The sequence below is a fragment of the Hydractinia symbiolongicarpus genome, chromosome 5 (assembly GCF_029227915.1).
Source record: "Hydractinia symbiolongicarpus strain clone_291-10 chromosome 5, HSymV2.1, whole genome shotgun sequence".
In the NCBI taxonomy this organism is placed as follows: Eukaryota; Metazoa; Cnidaria; class Hydrozoa; order Anthoathecata; family Hydractiniidae; genus Hydractinia; species Hydractinia symbiolongicarpus.
In genome coordinates, this window is record NC_079879.1 from 25,924,140 (window position 1) to 25,946,966 (window position 22,827).

General features: G+C 32.6%; 4 protein-coding genes across 11 annotated transcripts; 2 read left to right on the forward strand and 2 right to left on the reverse strand.

Moving 5' to 3' along the window:
- Positions 1-884: 884 nt before the first annotated feature.
- On the reverse strand, positions 885-5,014 carry LOC130645678 (putative autophagy-related protein 11). Its single transcript, XM_057451741.1, has 3 exons — positions 4,509-5,014; positions 3,265-3,339; positions 885-2,284 (listed from the first exon to the last, which is right to left on the reverse strand). The coding sequence occupies exons 1-3, from the start codon at positions 4,983-4,985 to the stop codon at positions 1,124-1,126; spliced, it is 1,713 nt and encodes a 570-aa protein (XP_057307724.1). The 5' UTR covers positions 4,986-5,014; the 3' UTR covers positions 885-1,123.
- Positions 5,015-9,027: 4,013 nt separating this feature from the next.
- On the reverse strand, positions 9,028-9,775 carry LOC130645679 (coiled-coil domain-containing protein 86-like). The gene has a single exon (XM_057451743.1). The coding sequence runs from the start codon at positions 9,708-9,710 to the stop codon at positions 9,354-9,356; it is 357 nt and encodes a 118-aa protein (XP_057307726.1). The 5' UTR covers positions 9,711-9,775; the 3' UTR covers positions 9,028-9,353.
- Positions 9,776-11,620: 1,845 nt separating this feature from the next.
- On the forward strand, positions 11,621-17,613 carry LOC130645683 (arylsulfatase B-like). Of its 8 annotated transcripts, XM_057451754.1 has the most exons (9): positions 11,621-11,777; positions 12,158-12,317; positions 12,999-13,111; positions 13,552-13,698; positions 14,942-15,193; positions 15,712-15,856; positions 15,943-16,230; positions 16,817-16,871; positions 17,073-17,213. In XM_057451754.1, the coding sequence occupies exons 1-9, from the start codon at positions 11,685-11,687 to the stop codon at positions 17,074-17,076; spliced, it is 1,257 nt and encodes a 418-aa protein (XP_057307737.1). In that variant the 5' UTR covers positions 11,621-11,684; the 3' UTR covers positions 17,077-17,213. The 8 variants fall into 8 exon arrangements, with proteins under 8 accessions (XP_057307737.1, XP_057307738.1, XP_057307731.1 ...); XM_057451755.1 differs by lacking the exons at positions 12,999-13,111; positions 13,552-13,698; positions 15,712-15,856; positions 16,817-16,871 and adding exons at positions 12,403-12,515; positions 13,282-13,428; positions 15,543-15,687 and having other exon boundaries at positions 17,073-17,613; XM_057451748.1 differs by lacking the exons at positions 12,999-13,111; positions 13,552-13,698; positions 16,817-16,871 and adding exons at positions 12,403-12,515; positions 13,282-13,428 and having other exon boundaries at positions 17,073-17,613.
- Positions 17,614-17,755: 142 nt separating this feature from the next.
- Positions 17,756-22,810, forward strand: LOC130645682 (arylsulfatase B-like). Its single transcript, XM_057451747.1, has 8 exons — positions 17,756-18,330; positions 18,404-18,563; positions 18,823-18,935; positions 19,101-19,247; positions 19,512-19,760; positions 20,256-20,400; positions 20,498-20,779; positions 21,423-22,810. Exons 1-8 carry the CDS (start codon positions 18,226-18,228, stop codon positions 21,758-21,760), a joined length of 1,539 nt encoding a protein of 512 aa, XP_057307730.1. The 5' UTR covers positions 17,756-18,225; the 3' UTR covers positions 21,761-22,810.
- The last annotated feature ends 17 nt before the right edge of the window (positions 22,811-22,827 follow it).

Here is a 22,827-nt window from a genome sequence, read left to right on the forward strand (position 1 = left end):
TTATAGGGCTTTTGAAAATAGTACCTTGAATATGTAGTGGGTAGATAATTTCGTAAAATAAATACCGGCGAAAATTAATAAAACTCTTTCGCACAGTAAAAAGTAATTCACAAGTGCCGCTTCGATGCGAGGCGTCGCATAAAAAAGAGCGGGGGCTCCTGATCTTGTTTAAAATTCACACTTTTCAAAAAAACATAGTCGGAAGATTAAGACATATGCCCTTTACAAAATGATAACCCTTATGACACGCCCTGCTTGTCACCAGCACTGAAAGAATCAGTGCAGTACATGGGTACGTAATGTGGAGCTTAGGTGTAGGTCACAACAAGGTTTACTTCAATAAGCAGAAAGAATGCTCAGCAATAATTCTGACTGGCAACTACCTCAAACTTAACGTTAAATATCACCGAGACGCTTTGGTAAATCCGCCGTAAAGGTGGAAATTCGAATTATTCTTTAAATTCAACGAAGTAAACAAAAATGTACAGACTCTTTTAAACACGCCTTGTAGGAGATTGATTTTCAACGGTCGCTGTTGTAATCATGAGGCCAAAATTGGTCTAAAGAAAAAAAGCATGTTAAGAATGATAATTAAAATGACGTGCCTGCGCCACGCCAGAAATACCAAATGGGCTAATTCACTCCGCGTATTTTCATTCTCGCATTTTTTTATACTCTATGGTAAGCAACATCTTACGAGCAACATAAGTCTCATATCCCTTTAAAATAACAGAGTAAAGTAAATCATATAGCAGCAAGGTTAATTAAAACAGAAGTTTGATTTCCATTAGCGCGTCAACCTAACTGAGCAATCCAACATGTGATAGTCAACCAATAAGAAACATTGAAGGCTGCAAATCTAGAAATATAAGCAACATTGAGGCTTAGCCAAAATTTTGTGTTTTTTTAAAAATGTGTGTGAAAAAAATGTAATTTTGCTTCACACTTTAATAATCTTTTTTCCCATCTACTTATTGTAGCATTGAGAAAAAAATTACAGAAGGTCTCAGATACTTTAAAAACATAAAATTTAAAATTAAAAAAATTACTTCATCATACAGGTTTAAAAAGTTTAAAAAGTAACATTCCGTCGTAAAGTCGTGGTCACGCTTTACGCGAATATCTAGCGCTTTTTCGGCTTAAAGTCGCTGTCGTAATCAGAAAAAGTGTGTTTAACTTTGGTGCGTTTTAGCCGTTTCTTTTTAAGTTTCTTGTGACGTTCGTCGGTAGAACTCTCTGTAAAACTGGAATCGCTATCACTACTACTAATATCACTCTCTTCATCACTGCTAGATAAATACTTTCGCGGTTTTTTTTTCGTTGCCTTTTTAACTTTTTTTTCTCGATTATACTTCTCCTCATCATCAGACGGAATGTGCTGAACACTTTCAGACCTCTTTTGCTCGATCTTTTTTGAAAGCACTAACCTGCCATTTTTCTTTGGCACTTCACCGTGGATACTGTTTTTTAAAGATTCCCTGTTCACGCTATCATCATGTAATCTCCTCCACACATTCTTTTCACGAGAGTTATCGATAAACTTAGATGACGCAGACGATATTTCATTGTTAGCATTTACGCCTTTTGTGTTTTCCTCATCTGCAATGTTTGATGATGTGGATCGTTTTATAACCGCAAGGCTTTTTACTTTTTTCTTGGGACTATCACTGCAGCCTCCATCGTTGAGCTCATTAAATCCATCGTGTCCCCATTTTTCGACAGTTCTAACTTTAATAGGTTTCTTTCTCTCAGTCTCCTCCAGTTCATCCGCGTGAAGGCCTTGAATTTTGCGTTCAATTTTCGGTGTTCTTTTTTTCTTTTTTAGACTTGTTTTATCTTCATTATGTTGATTCAAATTATCCAAAATTATTTTTTTGATGCTCACTTTTCTTGTGACAGGTTTTTGGACGTCATTGGACCTGCTGATTGTTTTTACCACACGTCTTCTTTTATTTGAACATTCTTCTTCACTTTCACTTTCTTCACTTTCGCTTTCGGTACTACTTATTCGTATAGTGCTGCTCTTTTTCTTTTTTATTTTTTTCGCAATTTTTAAGTCCTCCCTATAAATCGATTTAAAACCATCATGTCCCCAAAGCTCTGGGTCTTTTTCTTTTTCTTCCATCAATTTTTGAGTCCACTTACCAAATATCGGCACTTTATCGCGTGTCGAGCGGATTTGTTGAGATTTTACATGAGCTGATTCGCGGTCACAATACATTGACCCTCCGTATTTTGCATTTTTTTCATCTATACTAGCGCTCCTTGATTTTAATGAGGCAACCTGAAACAGTATAAACCATTATTACCTGACTGATACAAAAAACCAGTTAGTATGAACAAATCCGATGATTTAATTGATTTACGGCTTATTTTAACATGTATGAAGCTATACTAACCGGTTTTGGAAGCCATCATTAAAATGGTGAAATAAAAACGTAAACAAATAAAAAACATTTTCATAGCACACAAAAAATATAAAAGTGGCTCACTTAAACCATCTTTTCGTTTCAATTCACATAAACAATGATTCGAATTTGTTTTGCGTACTTACAAAATTTTAAAATAGAACGATCTTGAATTCAAAAATTATCAAAATCGAACATGCATTTTTTTTTCTTGGTGGCTTGGATATAGCAACTTAAATATATAGCATACCCAAGGTCAAAAGTACAAACCGAGGTTATGTGCCCTTGACCTTTGTATTTTACAGCACAACATCGAAACCGGTCAGTATCCGTTTAGAACTAAATTTATAATATTCTGTAATGATCGTTGTCTCTATTTCTTGTATTTTTTATTGTAAGTGTATAATACATTAACGCTACAGATAGTTATGGTTCAAATAAACATTGCTGTCTGTTAGACGCCCCATCCCTTCAATATTATTTTTTCAATAAACACACATTTTAATGTTTATGCAGCAAGAGATGAATGAAGTTTAAAATACTCTCCTTTTTATAACATCAACTTCCCCAAAAAGTGTTTATTCCAAAACATTACAATATGTACATTATGCATCGAAAAGCTGTATCGCATTTTAACATATTTAAAAGGATGCCGTCTATCTAATTACCAAATTGGTCATGATGAAAGACATGTAACTTGATTCAAAAGAGCAAGCCTTATTTCAAAACATGCATTATTATTAAAAAATATATTTACTAAAACGTGTGTCAAGATATGACCTACCATAATACAATGGGATCTATTATATAAAAATAGGGTGCTAAAATATGGAACTAAAAATAGTGTTTACTTTACCTGTCTTTTCTTTTGTAAACGATATTGATCCCACATTTCATCTTCTTCTTTTAAACGATTATGAACAGTAGTATGCTATAAATGTTAAATAAATGTTAAAGCTCCCATGACAAAAGAGTCAATTTATAAATTGACTGGATATTTGTTTGAATTTAACAAATATGTACTTATACTACGGATATAAGACAAATCTGTTCGCTCACTCATTACATTTACTTGAGCTAACTTTCAGTATATCATAAGTGGGGTATGCCAAAAAAACAAATAGTCTTAGAAATATTGGAAGTACCATGTACTTTCAAATAAAAACCCATGTTGATGTTTTTTTTACGGAAACTGTATGCTTTTTGGTTGCTTTGCAAACTTGGTCTAACAAAAGTTTTTATGCTGTTCCAAAGTCTTCTAGTTGGCTCAAAGGAAATTATATAATTGCTTTTTCTTAGTTCTGATAAAATATTTCTTACCAATGTCATACTAAGTAAACTACTATAGGGTCAAATCAAATCATTAAATTTTGGCTTTATTTTCTTAATGGTGGTTATAAAACATCTTTACAAAATACTCCTCTACAACATGCAGCACAAACTTATATTGCATGTCAATATTGTGGACAGGTTATTTCACAACTTTGAGGGGAGTTATCTGGAAAAGTTGAAACTTGTGAGCAAAATAAATATTTTCTTAACGCACACAATAATTTGAGTTGATTTAGATAAACTTTTTTTGTCAAAGAAGACAAGTTTTAATAATCACAATCTTGCTATATTGAAGAAGAACTACTTTGTTCATCACTAACATACTGCCAAACAGTGAGCGGGATTCGATTATATATTTTTTGCGAAAGTATACCATCTTTCCAACCTTATGCCAACGCCACGCTATTAGCTACGGACTTGAAAATTGGTGTGGGGGCCTGGAAACATGGTTCTATCGGCCAGTACCGTGTATTGCAAACTTAAAAATACTTAAATTTTAACCTTATACAATGCCCCTTGCATATGCAAGGGGTATTGTATAAGGTTGCAGACTCGCCGAAAACAGCGTTTATATACATATGAGGGCAAGTTCGGCCAACTTTTTGAATGAAATTTGTGTTTTTTTTGCCGATAACTTCTCAAATTCCCACCATTCTTGTTGATAGATTAATGTTGACATAAATCGTTTTTGACTTCAAGATATAATATTGGTTCTTTACTGCAAATCAAATTTGTGGCACATGACTGAAGAATATAATTTTTGCTTACCTTTAAATGGTTATTTAATAATCGTTTGTCTAGTGTTATTCGATTACTTTTAAGTGCAATTCTTCGGGATTGTAGCATTTTGTGTGGCATTTCCTCCTGAGAACTTTTACTTTGATCAAACTCTGCAGCATCTGTTACAAGTTTCTTCACCTGTTCAAATGGAGTTATAATCTTCCTTTTAAGCTTCTTGCCTTCTATTTCCTTTTCTTCAGCAACATAGTCACTGTACATTGTTTTTAAAGGCGAAAAAGGTTTTAGATTTTTCTGTGTGTGTTTCTTTCTCTCGCTATTTTCAAATTTTCTATGATCTACAGTTTCCTTATGAGACTTAATTCGATTGTGATCGCCTATTTGTTTTAAAATGTTTTTAGCAAAGACTTTATTTACAGCTAAGGCAGGGCTATTACCACGACCAGACTTATCAACGTCTTGGTGGTGCGCCATTATTTTTTGCATTAAAAGACGACGATTTATCATGGCGGCACATGAGCGAAAAGAAAGAAATGTCATCGCTGCGCGCAGCGAAAATATTGGCTGTTGACGAAAAGTGGTTTCTATGTCAAACGGTCAGCGATCGTCAAGTTTTAAAAGACTTAAGTCAGCAGAGAAATAACAATCAGATAACAGAATATTTTAAAAATAATTTAAAGATGGCATCTGAAAAGCATGGTCGTGTTGTGTTGTCTGAATTTAATCTCGTCCCAATGGGTTCTTGCTTTTTGACATTGAGTCCATCAAGTAAGCGCTAGCGGTTTTGACATAGTGAAACAAGCCCTAGGGACGAGGATGGTTTGAATTAGTTCAGCAACTTCTTACTACAAGTAAAACAAATATTAATATTAATCATAAAAAACATTATTATGATATAGAATTCTTTAAGAAATAAAAAGACATAAGCGCATGTTAAGATCAGCTACTTTATTCGAAGAAACTTTCGCGAGAGAAACTTTCGCGATACTTTGTCTCGCGAAACTTTCAAATGGCCATTCGCGAAAGTTAGTATAAACTATCTTCAGTCAGTCAGTATAAACTATCTTAATTGTCGATTCGCGAAAGTTTATCCACCAAAATTTTTTAAAAAAATGCTGGTTTTAAAAGTTATTCTTGAGTCGCCCTCACTCGGCTTGCCCTCCCAATACAACTAGCGCTGGGAACGAGATTGGAATAAACTTAGAAATAAACAAAAGCGACGGTGTTTCAAATGTATGTATGGCTTATGACCGAGTTATTGGCGAAGAAGACGATGACGACGATGCGTGGGAGCCGAAAGAAGACGAGCCTAGAAATGTGTTTGATCTGTTTTGTGATTTTGACGATGAAACCAATTTGTAAATAGAAGTTTTTACATACCATTATAACAAATATATTTACATACATAACAAATATAGGCCATTTTTTTTATCAGAACATAAAAAATCACGAATCGCGAAATTTTATCTCGCCAAAACTTTCCAATTTCAGATTTCGCGAAAGTTTATCTCGCGAAAATTTTTTAATTTGTAGATTCGCAAAAATTTATCCAAAAAAATTCGCGAGTTTTTGGACTCAAAACTTTAACATGCCTCTTTTTTATAAAGAATATTTAAAGTTTCCAACAAAATTTCCAACCGTATTTTAAGATGCTTCAAAATCCTAGATTAGTGTTTAAGTTAAAAAAATACATTGTTATACCTTAATCGGGCAAATTTTCGCGCGGAGAAATTTTCGCGGTTTTCGCGAATTTTGCGAAATATTTGCAAACAGTCAAATCGCGAAATTAAATCCGTGCGAAATATTTAGAAAGCCTGAATTCGCGAAATTAAATCCTCGCGAATTATTTTTTAATTTGTACCATCGCGAAAATTAATACTCGTGAAATGTTTTGTTCTCGATTATTTTTTTTTATGTAAAACTTACAACAAAATTCGTAAAAAAATACGGTAAATAATAATATTTTATCTCTTTTGAAAAAAGTTTCGGATGTCTTTGCTCCCTGCTGTTGGTTGTACTGTTTTTTTTAACGCATTTGCGTTTTTTTGCTCTGGCTGGTTCGGTACGGCCAACATTGTTCTCAAGAAACGAACCCATGATGACCTCATTCTTTGGTTGACAATATAATTCATCCACCATATCTTGGTAGCGTCGAAGAAGCATGTGCCCCTTGATACTTCCAGGCATCGAAACTGTTATTTCGCAGGCAATTTCAAGACCTCCTTGAAATAGAGGCAATCTTCTGTAGTGGGTGGCTGTCAGCTTTGCCACAACCGTAGCCCCTCTATCCAAAAGATATTTGGTAGGGCGAGAAATTTTCCTTGGTAAATGACCAACTGTTTCATTATTTTTGATGTCTTACTTAGCATTAGGACAAGGTCTAACTTGGTAAGTATGCCCGCGAGGTGTGAAAAGATTTCTCAACAAGCAACATCCTCGTATGTACTAAACTATGACGTCAACAAGTGAAATTCCCCAACTTAAAAATGAAATTCAATAGGCTGAGACCTAAGATTATCGATAGAGGTAGAAGCATATACTTTTTGAGACAAAAAGGCAAAATTCTAGGTAATCATGTAGGAGTAAATACTTTGCCTAGAATTTTGCCTTTTTGTCTCAAAAAGTGACAATCATGTAGGAGTAAATCGTAGGCCGGCTGAGATGCTTCACGCCTGCGTGGCTATTTCATAATTTTTTACTTTTTAGGCTGTACGCGGAAGAGGAGGAGTTATCACTTGGGGAATCGCCGAGTCAGTCGCAAAAGCATTAATAAAACGTCATCCCGAGATGAATCTCGATCATATTGATCTCAGCCATTCACACTGGGCACAAAGCTTGTTTCGAAGGATGGGCTTTGTCAAAAGATTCGGTACAACAGGGAAAGTCCCTATTCCTGAAGCACTTCGAAAAGAGCTTGAAACTTCATATTTACATGGAATTGTCCGAAAGATCGAGGAAAACAATATCCCACCATCACTTGTTCTCAATCTGGATCAAACGCCTTCAAAATACGTACCCGTATCCAACAAAACGTTAGCACAAAAAGGATCAAAAACTGTTCCAATTAAAGGTTCGAGCGATAAAAGAATGATTACCGCGACCTTCACAATAACATTGGATGGTAAATTTTTGCCAATACAGTTGATATATGGAGGGAAAACACTACAAAGCATCCCTAGAGTAAACTTTCCATCGTCGTTTTCACTTAGTGCGAACCCCAAACATTATAGTAATGAAGAGGAATCAATTAAGCTGTTGAATGAAATAATTGTTCCGTACGTCAAGAAAGAGCGAGAGAGGCTGGGATTGGAGAAAGATCAGTCGGCTTTAATGATTATGGATGTCTTTAAAGGGCAAATGACCGGTCCTGTCTTGAAGGTATTGTCTGACAACCATGTATTGCTAGAGAGCGTTCCTGCCAATTTCACATACCTCTTCCAACCTCTTGACGTCCAAGGAGGCCCAAATGGCTATGTTAAACGCATGATGAAAAAGAAGTTTACCACCTGGTACGCAGATTGAAGTATCACTAAAGCTTTCGATTGTCAAACCGTTACACGCGAAATGGCTTATTGAGATGTACAATGAAATGACGTCGGATGATGGGAAACAGGTGTGCTTGAAGGGTTGGCAAGTAGCAGGTATAAAGGATGCTGTAGCCAAGGGTATGTCCGGTTTACCAAGCCTTGATCCGTTTAACGACATCGACCCAATGTTAGACGAAGAACCTAATGTTCAAGCTGTCAATTCTTCTGGTTTGTCCACAGCTTCAAAATACGTCAGTGATTACGGGATCGAAGACGAAAGCGACGAAGAAGAATGGGTCGAAGAAAATGAAGAGGATGAAGATAGAAATTTTTTTGATGTTTTTGATGACGAAGATGATTTGTAAATAGATTTTGACATGTAACTCGGAAGAAAAAGCATGATTCTTGATACTGATGACAATAAATCATTTTCTTTCCTTTACAATTTTTACGATATTCAAATGTTTCGTGAAAATTTGTTTTAAGTTAAGACAGAATTCGCGAAATTAAATCCTCGCGTAATTTTTAGAAAGCCTGAATTCGCGAAATTAAATCCTCGCGAAATTTTTGAAAAGACTAAATTCGCGAAATTAAATCCTCGCGAAATACGATTTATTTGACCTCGCGAAATTAAATCCGCGCGAAAATTTGTCCGATTAAGGTAGTAAAATGGGGTTAGCTTTTTCAAACTGTATTCAGTCTTTTTGAATTTGCTCAATTCACAGAAATAACTTCAAATAACGTTAAATTTTCGAGCTGAAACTTTTATCACATTTTGAGTAAATATTTTGTTTTAGAAAATTATTGCATTACATATTAAAGGAAAATATGATAACTAAGGATTACTCATCATAATAATCCTCCAATTTTTACATTTTTGTATTCTTTCCCATTTAAGCTCGGTTTTTCCTCTCCTAGTAAAATTTTAAATAGGTAAATTAAATGTAATTTGTCAAAATCATCACAAAGGCAAGGCAAAGTATAGCTAACCGAATTGATAAACATGAAAAGATTTCATATAATTTTATAATTTCTTGCAGAAATAAAATGTTTATTACAAAAATTCTATTTTTTTTTTATAAAAATCACCCCTTGAAATAAAGTGTACAGAGCTAAATATACGAATCTTGTCCAACCGTGCTGTCACCAAACCATTTTCGTTATAGTATTCATAGATTAAATACCTAGTATACTGTATCTCCTCCTCTCTGGTTTCATGATGTATAATATTATAGCTGTATATTTAGCGAGCTAGTTCATTAGCTAGCATGTTATGTTTTGAACTAGAGTATCAGAGACTGTGCCACAAAAAAGGAAAAGCCATTATCATTAAAAAGTTAGCCAGCAACTAACGTTTTTTAATTTGTCGAAGTTGCTTCTTTTTCATTCTTTTTAATTTTGCCGAGTTTGTTATCTTTTGGACAATTTCGGCGTTTTTAATGTTCTCCTCTCTTCTTTTTTTGTTTTCCTCTGCTCGTAATCTTCTTTTTTCCTTTTCTTCACTGGCTGCCTTTTTAATTTCCATTTGAAATTGCTTTACGGACATCTTCTCGGCCCTTTCTTTTTTTCGCTTTTCCCACGATGTATGTAAGGATTTAACATTGATAATAGTTGATTTCTTCCTGCCTTCGCTTTTCCAAACCCTGCCGGATTTTGGTTTCCCCTTTACCACATGGTTCTTTTTCCTAATATTTGTGGGCGCCATTTTCTTTTCTTTTTTTTTTTTGTAAAATAAAAGTCATCGCCCCAAATACTATAAACAACAACGCACGTGACTAAACTGACGCCGTGACCAGTTCGAGAGCTACACGATGTCGCTTCGCTTGTCATCCTTGATTCTCAATTTTTAATGTAGTCTAAAATTGAAAAGAAGGTTTGCTATTAACGACTTTTTGTCTCTAGATATATAATCATGAAATGCACCCCTAACTAGGTTTTAGCTATATTCTGCATGGGTGCTCCAGAATATGAACTTCTAATATTTGTATTTGACAGACACGACTCCCCACAACATCCAACGGTGCACACAGTGGTGTGCCATCTCCCTAATTCCCCCACATGTCTTTAGTTAACCCAAAGCTATGGTAAAATTCACTTGATATTGAATGCCACTAAGAGGAAACGAAGCCTGATTTTATGCACGAAGCACAACGGTTGTTTGTAACCACTAACAGGGCCACTAGGCTATTTAGGCCATTTATCTCTCCTAATTAGTCTATCAACATGTTTTTTGCTGCATATCATTGTTCCGTTTCATTGTCACAACAATTTTTTAGTTAAAAACATTCTATGAAACCTAATTTCGATGCCCCAAATATATTTTTATTTATTTAAGTTGTCAGAAGACATGGCGTTTAGTTTGTCCTGATTTACAAACATACACACTGTGTTTCGGGTCCTTTGTTTTATGGTTAGCTACAGTTGCTTCTGGAAAAAAGGGTAATTTCTTACTGGATATTCACAACAATGTTGCACATAGCTAGCCCAAATAGCCCTGTCAAATCTTCAGAACAGCCTATGTAAAGACATGCCATATCATTTTTAGTCTTTCAAAGCAAATCAATATTATAATACCCGTATACATCTGTCTGTCTGTCACGCAAAATGGTAGCTTAGCTGCGCAATAGCGAGAAGCATGCAATGCGGTATAAAAAGGATGGGCGAACCCATGGATTTTCCACGGTCTAACGACTAGTTATATAAAATTTTGCTTGAACAAAGATAACTTAACAAGCAACCAAACTCAAAAAAGGATGGTGCGACTAGACATGGTTGTTGAGATAACAGTAAAGGAAGAGAACGAATATCTAGATAGGAGAAGATCTCTTAAGTAGTTTATTGGAAAAGGCCTAATTAAGCTACTACCCTAATTTGGCATGATATTCGAAGTTATGGTTGTCCCTGATAGTACAAAGGCACCCTGGAGGTTATTTTAATGAAATTTGCATTTTTTAGCTGACTTCTGAACTCACCCAACATAATAATATAAGTATAAGATTATATGTGTGCCTTTTTCTTTTGTGTATTCGTATGTTTCAAAAAAAGTAAACGGATGGAAACTATTACTATTATATGTAAAATATAATTCATAAATTTTTTTCCACATTTTTTTCTTCATTTGCTAGGAAATCACATCACCATTTTTCCAGTTTTGGGAATATTTTTTTCTATGACAAAAGTTTTATTTCATTTCAAATTTGCTAAATGTTATTCCTGGTTTTCCTAAATTTGGTATAATGCTTAATTATTTTTTTAACATTTTTTTAATAATTTCTGTCCTATATAACAGTCCACCACCCTTTTTCTTTCTAAAATGATAACATTTTGTTGCTTTAAGCTAAAATAATCTAAAAAAACAAACAAAAATATTTTTTTAAAAATGTTTTCACTTTCATCCTTAACAAAGTTGGTTATTGTTTAAATTTGGTTGGATTAAACCTATCTTGTTACTTAAGAAGGATGCAGGTTATGATGTCAAAGGAATGACAGAAAGTTGAAGTTTTTCTCTTACATCTATGTGTAATATTATTGTTACAGAGTGATATATCAATATTTTGTTTTATAGGAGTTTTTTTAGTAAGATGGTGTGACTATCTGAGCAGTATGTGTCACAGCTTTTAGAATTATAATTCTATGTACTTAACTTTTGACATATTTTAGGTTTATAAAACGATTGAAAATGAATATTTTTCTGATCTTGTGCTTACTTCTGCTGGTAGATGCATCAAAACAAAAGAAACCACATATTATTATGATTGTTGCTGATGATTTAGTAAGACAGTGTGAATTTTTTAAACAATTTCTTTTTTCTTTGGTTTTATTAAATAGAAAATTGACTTTGTGAAGAAATATGCACAATTTTCTTTACAGGAATAAACATTTATAACCATGAGTTTAATAATTTTTTACATTAAATTCGAGAAATTTAAAGCCAATTTGCTTTTACAAATTTGTATAAAACTTGTAGTGATCGTGCTAAAGTGGTTTTCAATGTGCATTATAAGAAAAACCAGTAACTTGTGTATTTTGTGACAATCATTGAAAAGCACCAACCAGAAATATGCGAAATGATTAGTTTTGCCTTTTAACTGAAGAACGATGCTATTTGTCAACAATAACTTAAAAAGAAGAGAAATTTCTAATTTCTTTTAGGGTTGGAATGATGTGAGTTTTCATGGTTCCCAACAAATCCCTACGCCGAACATAGATAAACTTGCACAAAGTGGAATTATTCTCAACAACTATTATGTTTTACCAATTTGTACACCAACAAGGAGTGCAATTATGACTGGAAGATATCCCATACATACAGGTTAGACAATTTTTGTGTTGATAAAATAGTACATTTAAAGGGATTTCTAGAATAAAATTAAATAAATAAGTTGACATATTTGTAGGAATGCATGGACGTACGGTTCAATCACCTCAGCCTTGGGGAGTTGGATTAAAAGAGAAATTTTTGCCACAATATCTCAAAAAATTAGGTTACTCTACACATGCAGTTGGAAAGGTATATGTATAGACCGAACTAACTATACTAACCAACATTTTTGTGTGTTTTAAAATACTAGTTGCAAGACCTGTGAAAAAAATCACTAAAAAGAAGACCATTGGAAAGAATTATGAAGCAAATAATATTGCTGTTTTTTACTATAAATTTTTTGATCACCATCTCAAATGCACAATAGAAACGGATAGTCAAATTGGACCATAAATAATTAGAGTGTAACACTCACCAAACTCTCCTATGCAATGAATTTTTGAAAACGTTAGCAAGGTCTTTACATGGATGCGGTCACATATCTCACTAATGTTACATAAAACTGATCTAATCTCTCAAATAAAAGTTATGTTGGCTGTGTAAATATCTGAGGAATCAGACGAAGGGGACAGTTTAATAAAAGTTACTGGAAGTGTAACACAGCTTTTCTTAAACATGAATTCGTTAATGCATTTCTAGGTAAAACTTGTAACTAAAGCGTTTTGATTTCAGGAATGCAAACTGACACTATTTTTGCTCCCAACGCATGGGCTGTTGGGCTAAATGAAACCTTTCTTCCACAGTATTTAAAACACGAAGGCTACAGGACATATGGCGTGGGAAAGGTATTTTTCCAAGGCAAAAAGTCAGAAATAGCTTTAGCAATTCAAAAAAATGTACAAGTTCCTACTAAACAACACCTTAACAACTATACTAATTAAACTTCTCAAATCAATGAGAATTTTCTAAAGCTAAATTGACTTTTTTGCTTATTGTTGAATATTTGTTCGTGTAGTGGCATCTTGGATTTTTTGCAAAAGAATATACTCCCACCTATCGTGGCTTTGATTCATTCTATGGATTTTACAGTGGAAAGGCTGATTACTGGTATCATGCTGTTAATCTTACATATTGTGGACTTGATTTGCATCATAATCTAGAAGTAAGATACCAAGGTGGAAATAGAGATGTTGAAATGGAATATTTCTATAAAATTGATATTTCAACCTCTCTTTTTCTGCCAATGTTTTTATAGATTTATGAGCAATGTTATTTTTTCATATAGTGGCACCTTGGATTTTATGCTAAGGAATTTACGCCAACATATCGTGGCTTTGAATCATTTTACGGTTATTACCTTGGAAAATCTGATTATTGGGATCATTCCGATGAGGAAACATATTGGGGATTAGATTTACATGAAAATGAGAAAGTAAGAAAGCTCAGTTCTGCACACAGGCATACAAAGTAGTAAGACATGTGCACTTATCACTCAGAACGCAACCTAGTACGTAACAAAAACAAATGACTTATACTAACTCTCAAGAAAAACATCTACCTGATCTATTTTTGTTTTGTTTACTTACAGTATTATAATTGACACTAACCAAAAAACAATGGGAGATCATGTTAACACTTTCCATATAGATAACATACTGTGGATTGATTTTTGTTGGCTTTTGATGAGAACTTGAAACTTACAGGAATCTTTCGCAACGTTTGGGCAAGTGACTAACCATATGGAAAAGCTTGCCAAAAGATTGGGAGTGGTTGGAAAAAATTTATATTTTAGTTGGGACTTTAGTTAGAAGGAAGATCTAATCTAAGAGAAAAGTCACTTAAAAGTGGGAAGGCACTTACCTTTAGACCTTGGTAATAAGAAACAAACAGATTTGGTTTTGCTGATATTAGTCGAAAAGTTTACTTTGCTATTTTTAAGAAGAAGCAGGATTAAATTGTAGAATAGCATCCTTAAAGTCAAAATGGACATAAACAAAATAACTTACAATTAATGTTTGTTTTTTTTGTTTTTTTTTGCTAAAGATCTAAGCCTGCAATTAACAAAATTATTGCATAAATATAGCAAATTTCACCTGAGCCACAAACTGTTAAATTTTTATCTTTTTTCTAATATAAAGAAAGAAAAACCCTTGTGGTTTTAAGCATCTGTCCTCTGTGGATATATATAGACATTTTAGAGGTTAATGCAAGTCCAACTTTTTGGAGTAACTAAAGAAAATAAGTGATGGCTTTTTTATGTTTTAATATATATATTATATATATAGACTTTATTATGAGAAAAATCATTGTCAGAGTTCACAAACAAGGGCAGAAAATAATTAAACCAACAAAATCCCCCGTAAAGGACTAAGTGTATTTAATTATTGTTATCTAAAGAAGTGTATTGAAGAAATAGGTTAAAAACATTTTGTTCTAAGTGCTCTGTATAATCAACCAATATATGGAAAAAAGAGCAGTTGGAGTATTTGGTATTTTCCTTCCGCATAAAAGGAAAAAACCCTTGACATTTACTACTTTTTGTACTGACAAATACAAACAAACCTCTTTGTTAAACATTGAAATTTTGTTTTAACACTACCTTGTTTAAAGTTGCAGCATTATTTAATTTCTACCTTAATTAAACGTATAGCCAAATTTGATGACTATTTTTATAGCCTGTTTACACTCAATGGGGCAACTACAGTACAGAAATATTCACAGCGGAAGCAGAAGATCGTATTAGAAACCATAACATATCAGAACCAATGTTTTTATACTTGGCATATCAAGCCGTTCACAGTGCAAACCGACCTGAAGATCCTTTGCAAGCGCCTCAAGAATGGATTGATAAATTCAAACATATAAAACATAGAAAACGAAGAAAATATGCAGCTATGGTGGCATATATGGATTATGGTATTGGAAGAGTGAGTTTACTTCTAATTTATGGCAATTTCCAGTATTTTATTCAGTGTATAAAATTTTATTTAAAAAAGAACAATAACATTTTTTTATTATTATTATTAGTTAACAGTTCTCACTTAGCCTCCTGTGTCCTAACCGAAGATACTTTGTCCCCGTTTTTTTTTGTTTTTTGTTTTTTTGAAAAAAGGCTTTGAGTAATGCAAAAAATTGAGTCTTAAGTACCTGTAACCTGACGTTACTAATGCTAACTTTCTTTTGCTAGTTTACATCTTCTTTTTCATATATATAACGATAATTTACTCAAATAATCATCCATTTTTACTAACACACACTAACATCATTTCATCACAGGTTTATGATCAGTTAGCTGCAAAGGGAATGCTAGACAACACTATCATTGTTTTCACCACTGATAATGGTGGTCCAGCCAATGGTTTTGATTGGAACTGGGCAAATAATTTCCCCTTAAGAGGAGTAAAAGCTTCCTTATATGAAGGTAAATAAAATCTTTTATTATTAGATATATAATGCATTAAAAGCAAAAGAAATCTTAGAGGATTTAGTCATTGTATTTACATCTGATAATGGTGCAGCTGTAAATGGTTTTAATTGGAATTATGGAAATAATTTCCCTTTGCGTGGTGCAAAATCAACTCTTTGGGAAGGTAACAAAAGTTTATTTAAATATGTTGATATTTTGTTTGGTTGTCATAATGAATTTTATAATTTGTATAACAAATTTGTGTGGTAGGAGGAGTGCGAGCAGCTGGGTTCATTCACAGTAAACTCCTAAAAAATCCTGGTAGAGTTTCCATGGATCTAATGCATGTAACTGACTGGCTACCAACTTTTGTAAATTTGGCTGGTGGATCTGTCAAGCCTAACAATCCACTTGATGGTGTAGACCAGTGGGAAACATTACAAAATATGACACCGTCTCCAAGAAAGGAAATTCTCTTAAATATTGATAACAGCACGTGGAAAAATGCAGCATTAAGAGTCGGTGATTACAAACTTATTCAGCAAGGTAAAATCAGGGGTAAGTTAAGCCACAGCTCAAAGGAGTAACTTACTAACAACTACTAACTGTGACTTAACTAATCTTTTTTGTTGTTTATTAAATTAATGCTTATGGTTAACAATATAATCTGCCATGTTGAATTTGTTTGCTGTATTATAAAATGTTTTATTTGTGTATTTTCTAATTGTGATAGTAAAAAAATAATATTGTATGAACTCCTTAGGGGCCTAAAAAGGCTTTACTAGTTGCGATTCACATTTCCTTTTTTTAATTAGAAGAGAATTGATGTGTAGAACTATAACAAAATTTTATTTCTTTAGTTTGGACATTCAAACAAAATTTAACAAGCGTCTAAAATGATTTTAAGTATTATTTCTGGAAACAATGCAAGTGTGTGATTTCGACTATCTGCAATTTTTTGGCTAAGCTGTGCATAAAGAAAGTAACCATATTTTGCTTTGACAGAGATTTTCATTACTTTAAAAACATTTTACAGCTTATTTACAAACCCTGTCAAAAATGCAGGGGAAGTGACTTTATTCTCTGTGCTGGGTGCCATCTGGGGCTCGTGTCATACAGGTTATTATTTTTAACTGATTTTTAGTCCGAACACTTCTTGTTTTTTCAAGCGGAGAATTGGAGAAAACAGCGGAACTAAGGTATGCAGAACGAGAATTAAATCAAAATTTGGATTTCTGAACAATTATACCATTTCAGGCTTAAACTGATCTAAAATTAAAAAATTGTAACAGAAGAAGCATACCTGATATATGATGATGACATCAATATCTTGGTTTTTTACATCCAATTTTTCTTTTAAGGTCAAAACTAATCCGCAAATGGAAACTTCTGTGTTTTAGGTAATTATTGGGATGGTTGGTATCCTCCACCACAAAGTCATAGGAAAACAAAAACAGTCAATTATAAGCCTCTTGCTGCATCTGTACAGTGTGGAAAAGCTCCAGTGAATGTAACACACTGTACAAGGAAGCATGGATATTGTCTGTTTAACATTAAGGAAGACCCCTGTGAATATCACGACTTGTCAAAGGAATATCCTGACATTTTTAAACAGATGTTAGCACGATTGGATGAATATAGAATGACCATGGTTCCTCCCCGTAATAATAAAACTGTTGACCCGCTATCAAATCCGAAATTGCATAATGGTGTGTGGAAACCATGGGTTACATTGTGAACGGACTTGTTAATAAAGATTTAGTGACATCAGTACAATTTTATACATGTTTATATTTTTAACATTTTAACATTTGTTACACATAATAAAAAAACATTCTTTTATGAAAGAATTTAGAGAAAGTTTACTAAGCTTCAGTATTGTAATAAATACATATATTTACAAAGTGGTCTAAGTTAAAGAAATACCAGCTGAAATTCTCACATTCAATGTTGTCTTGAGTTGTTTGAAAGATGTTGCTTTAGTGGGAATCAGTTAAAATGCATAAATCCAACAGGGGGGAGTTTTGATAGATCTTTGATAAACTGTCAATATTTATCAGGGTTTCTTTATTATTTTTTGTTTAGGATTGTATCCTTAAATTATAGTCAAGCGATGGTTATTTTTTATGCAGATTTAAACAACATTTAAAAAAGTAAAGAATGCTTTAAAATTCTCTTTCTCGATGTCTTTTGCAATAAAGCAGAAAACAATATGCAGTATTTATATAATGACTCAAGCCTATTATTATTATTATTATTATTATTATTATTATTGTCTATATTCATTTTTTATCTATGCTTAACGTTAAAATATTTAACTCAAATTTTTTATGTTTCAGCCTAAGTTCTTTGTATGTTTATGTGAGTGAAATAATTGTTATATTTTATGTCATTTTCACTAAAAATTACAAGTTTGAAGTTTTGTGGTGTTTTAATCTAACATAGTTTACTTCGCACCCAGGGAAATGAAATCCTTAACTGAAGTGGATTACAATTGGGTTTACACTTACATTTTGCAAGATGTCTATTGTTACTCTATTAAGATTATAAACAATGTGTGTACGCAAAGCTCTTTTGTATCTGGTTTTTACGTCATTAATGAAGTTTTCTTTGCAACAAAAGAAACCACATATTATTATGATTGTTGCCGATGATTTGGTACGTACATTTAAGTTTTTAAATTTTTTTATCAAAATATGCTTGTTTCTACTCATATGTTACACTCTTTTAGGGTTGGAATGATGTGAGTTTTCATGGTTCCCAACAAATCCCTACGCCAAACATAGATAAACTTGCACAAAGTGGAATTATTCTTAACAACTATTATGTTTTACCAATTTGTACACCAACAAGGAGTGCAATTATGACTGGAAGATATCCCATACATACAGGTACAATTTCCATGTAGTATTTCAGGTGGTATATATAACCCTATATATTTTTGTAAGCAGTTTGTTGATTTACTGTTACATGTATATGACTTTACAGTTTCTATAGAAAATTGTTTGGGCTTTTTGAGCTTTAAACTGGCAATGAATTCTTTCTCATCAAAATTATTTCAATGAAAATATGTGTTTTAACTATCTATAAAATAATATGATGCTACACACTTACTTGTATCAACTCCTTTGATATACAAACATTTTGCAGGTATGCAACATGGGGTCATACATGGGCCTAGTCCTTGGGGTGTTGATTTAAACGAGACTTTCTTGCCAGAATTGTTAAAAGCTCAAGGCTATAGCACTCATGCTATTGGCAAAGTAAGTATTATTTTAATCAGAAGATATGAATTAAGATTTCAATGTAACGAAAGTTAGGAGCTCCAACAAAAATTTATGCATTATTATTAGTTATAAATTATCATCAGTATTATCAGTATACTGGCTTGTTCCTTTTTTCTAATCTGGTAATGTTTATCTCTTTAGTGGCATCTTGGATTTTTTGCAAAAGAATACACTCCAACATACAGAGGCTTCGATACATTCTACGGATATTACAATGGTAAATCAGATTATTGGGATCACTCGACTGAGTCATTATTTTGGGGATTAGATTTACATGAAAATGAAAAAGTACTCATATTTTTATTAATTAAAAAAATGTAAAATCAGAGAATTTTCTTATTATATTTCTTTTAGCCTTAAAACCTCCTACTTAGGATATACAAAGTTTAATAATTACACTTGTGCAATATGCAATGTTCTGTAGGGAAACTAAAAGATTTTAAAGGTTACTTGTTGAGCTTACGAAGTTTACTAACAGTCAAACAGATTAAGAATTTTATTAGTTGACAATCTTGAAATACCTTTTGACATGTTGCATATTATATTATGCAGGCTGTATTTAATCAATGGGGAAATTACAGTACAGAAATATTCACTACAGAAGCCGAAACCTGTATAAAAAATCACAACACATCAGAACCTCTCTTTTTGTACTTGGCATACCAAGCTGTGCACAGTGCTAATCAACATGACCCTCTACAAGCTCCTCAAAGTTGGATTGACAAATTCAAACATATAAGCGATGAAAACCGAAGAAAATATGCAGCTATGGTAGCATATATGGATTTTGGTGTGGGCAGAGTAAGCTTTTTCTTTGACTATATGTAGGTGCTAAGTCATGTCAATTTGAAGATGGATTGATAAAGATTTTTCATATGTTTCATGCAATCTCACTAAACAGTGTTCATTTACAAGCCACCAACAACACCTAAAATGAATTTTTAGATTGGTATCTGATATGTATGCGAATAGTAGGTTATTCGCATACATATCACATACTAATCTAAAAATATTCCGGAACGAGGCACGAAAGCATGAAGATAACGCAAATCAGGAAATATGTTGGATATTTACTACAACATTTAATAAGGGGCATTTAATTAATGTCAATTTTTAAAATTTATGTTAATTTTGTGCATTGTTGATTTCCTGGAATGAGATATATTTAAAAGGCAACTTCAGATTTCAAAGGACAAGTTTTTTCATAGAGTTACAACATTTGCAGCAAAATTAGCCACACTTTGACTTATTTTGTACTTTTCATGATAACATTGCAACAAATTATTATACTCTTAGGTATATGAAGCGTTACTTCAGAAGGGCATGCTTGAAAATTCAATTATTGTTTTCACAAGTGATAATGGCGGACCTGCAAATGGATTTGATTTAAATTGGGCTAGTAATTTCCCTCTAAGAGGAATTAAACGAACTCTGTATGAAGGTAATATTAAGCTTTGTTATTTCTGAAAGCAATTCATTATGATGTATGTCCTGGAAAAACAGTATCTGCTAAACTCATTGTAATTTTTGTAACCCAGGAGGAGTGCGAGCAGCTGGCTTCATCCATAGTAAACTTCTGAAAAGTCCTGGAAGAGTTTCCATGGATCTAATGCATGTAACTGACTGGCTACCAACATTTGTAAATTTGGCTGGTGGATCTGTCAAGCCTAACAATCCACTTGATGGTGTTAATCAATGGGAAACATTACAGAATATGGTACCATCTTCAAGAAAGGAAGTTCTCTTGAATATGGTAGATAATTCAACAGGTGCCCTAAGAATGGGTGACTGGAAAATATTACTGGAAGTAATGCCTCAAGGTAATCCATTAATAACAATTGCTAAAATAAATTTACACTGTTTTTAGGCATGTTTGCACTATATGAATACACTTGCATAAGTTTTTAAAAAGACCAATGGTGTGAATCATGTTTTAAGCCTGGTACATTTGATTTTATGTTTTAGAACATATTTGTGGTAAAATCTCTTATGCAAAATCTGCCATGCCTAATAAACCATGACTTTAGGTGCATATCTTAGTAGTAATAAATTCACTTACAACCGTTTCTTTTGTTCTTTTTGTTATTTTAAATCGGTATAGTAATAAGGTGGGTTTTTTTTTGTATTGACTCCTTGTACTCATGCAACTTGACCTGAAGGTTCACATACATTTCCTGTTTAGTCCACTTCTTTTTGATTCCGCTTTGTTCTTACTACTCTTTCATGTTTATTTTTTAAAAAAAGAAATTTAAACGTATATATCAAGTGTAAACAATGTATAATCTTGTGATTTTATAATGTAAATACAGCATTAATTTGATTAGAAGTTTTGCAAATTTTTAAAAATCAAAATTATCTCAAATTAAATATTCTCTTTTTGGATATGTAATATTGCCACCTGTTATAATTATATTTTTCAGTATATTGGCAATGTAAAACCATAAAAATTTGTCTGTTTTACAGGAAAGTATTGGGATGGTTGGTATGCTCCTCCACAGGTCCAAAATAAAGAGTTAGTTGAGAAAATGTTTGTTGATGCATCTGTACAATGTGGAGAAGTTCCAGAAAATGTAACACACTGTACAAAGGAACATGGATATTGTCTGTTTAACATTAAGGAAGATCCCTGTGAATATCACGACTTGTCAAAGGAATATCCTGACATTTTTAAACAGATGTTATCAAGATTGGATGAATACAGAAAGACCATGGTTCCTCCCCGTAATAAAAACATTGTTGACCCGCTATCGAATCCTAAATTGCATAATGGTGTGTGGCAGCCTTGGGTTAAATTAAGTTAACTTCTCCCCATGTTTTTCTTAAATTTTTATTTTTTATTTTTTTTTAAATCAAATTACATAATCTTTAATGTTTGAATGCTAAAGCTTATTTCAGTGCAGCATTATTGTGGCAGCAAAAAAATAACTAGTATGCCATTTTAATTAAATTTAGAACTAATACTGTTCTTATACTTGAACACTTACACGGATACAAATGACATAATAGTTTGAAAACAAAATGTTTTAATTTGTTTCATTCGTTTACTCTCTTGTACCAAAATGTTTAAATTCTAAAATGATCTTCTTCGCATTGTAATATACAATAGTTATTCAGATATATGCATTATTTTCTGTTTACATTAGAACATGTGCATTCAAGAAATTATTATGGATTTAAATGAATCTGAAAAAAGTTTTTACAGAAAGTTTTTCATCTTTATTTTTTACCGTTTTAATGTCAAACCTGTATCTATTTTTAGTAAGTTACTAAAAATAGAAATTTGTAGACTCATGAATTTGGATATATATCAAGTGTAAACACAGTTTTTACTGTTGTAATTATATTAGAGCTAGGTTATATGACAGTTATTAGGAAGCTAGAAAAAAAATTTTAATTTGTTTAATATTAAAACGAGAATAATTTAATTTATAAACCATAGCAATTTTATATGTGACAATCCTGAGATAATTTAATTGTAGAATTTAAAAATAAGTAATATAAAAAGAAATAATTGTGGTTGTGTGTCTCTGACTTTTGCAAAGTTACTATATTTTATTTGTAAAACCCTGCTACATTAGATTCATCAATGACATTACTGAAACATTACACTTTTTTAATTCCCTCTTTCAAATTCCATAGGTCCTTACAGACACTCTGGAACCATTACTGATTATTCTCTTTAAGACTGAGTTAACCTGTTTTAGAAAAAAGGATTTTTTGACGCCATGAAAACCCTAACCTTTTGTCTCTAACTGTGTGTCAAAGCACACGATGATACTGTGCATTATTTTGATCGGGATTTTGGCAAGCCATAATGTTTGAGTTGAATATCTTTTCATCTACCCAAGTAGATTTTTTTACATGATTT

What these genes read in the sequence shown, in the direction of transcription:
- LOC130645683 (XM_057451755.1), top strand. Translation starts at nt 11,685, where the DNA reads ATGAATATTTTTCTGATCTTGTGCTTACTTCTGCTGGTAGATGCATCA. An exon ending in AAGATATCCCATACATACAG is followed by an intron (nt 12,318 to 12,402) that starts GTTAGACAATTT and finishes ACATATTTGTAG; the next exon opens with GAATGCATGGACGTACGGTT. An exon ending in AAAAGCTTCCTTATATGAAG is followed by an intron (nt 15,688 to 15,942) that starts GTAAATAAAATC and finishes TTTGTGTGGTAG; the next exon opens with GAGGAGTGCGAGCAGCTGGG.
- LOC130645679 (XM_057451743.1), bottom strand. Translation starts at nt 9,710, where the DNA reads ATGGCGCCCACAAATATTAGGAAAAAGAACCATGTGGTAAAGGGGAAA.
- LOC130645678 (XM_057451741.1), bottom strand. Translation starts at nt 4,985, where the DNA reads ATGATAAATCGTCGTCTTTTAATGCAAAAAATAATGGCGCACCACCAA. An exon ending in TATTAAATAACCATTTAAAG is followed by an intron (nt 3,340 to 4,508) that starts GTAAGCAAAAAT and finishes TAACATTTATAG; the next exon opens with CATACTACTGTTCATAATCG. An exon ending in GTTTACAAAAGAAAAGACAG is followed by an intron (nt 2,285 to 3,264) that starts GTAAAGTAAACA and finishes ATACTGTTTCAG; the next exon opens with GTTGCCTCATTAAAATCAAG.
- LOC130645682 (XM_057451747.1), top strand. Translation starts at nt 18,226, where the DNA reads ATGTGTGTACGCAAAGCTCTTTTGTATCTGGTTTTTACGTCATTAATG. An exon ending in TGGATTTTGGTGTGGGCAGA is followed by an intron (nt 19,761 to 20,255) that starts GTAAGCTTTTTC and finishes TTATACTCTTAG; the next exon opens with GTATATGAAGCGTTACTTCA. An exon ending in TAAACGAACTCTGTATGAAG is followed by an intron (nt 20,401 to 20,497) that starts GTAATATTAAGC and finishes TTTGTAACCCAG; the next exon opens with GAGGAGTGCGAGCAGCTGGC.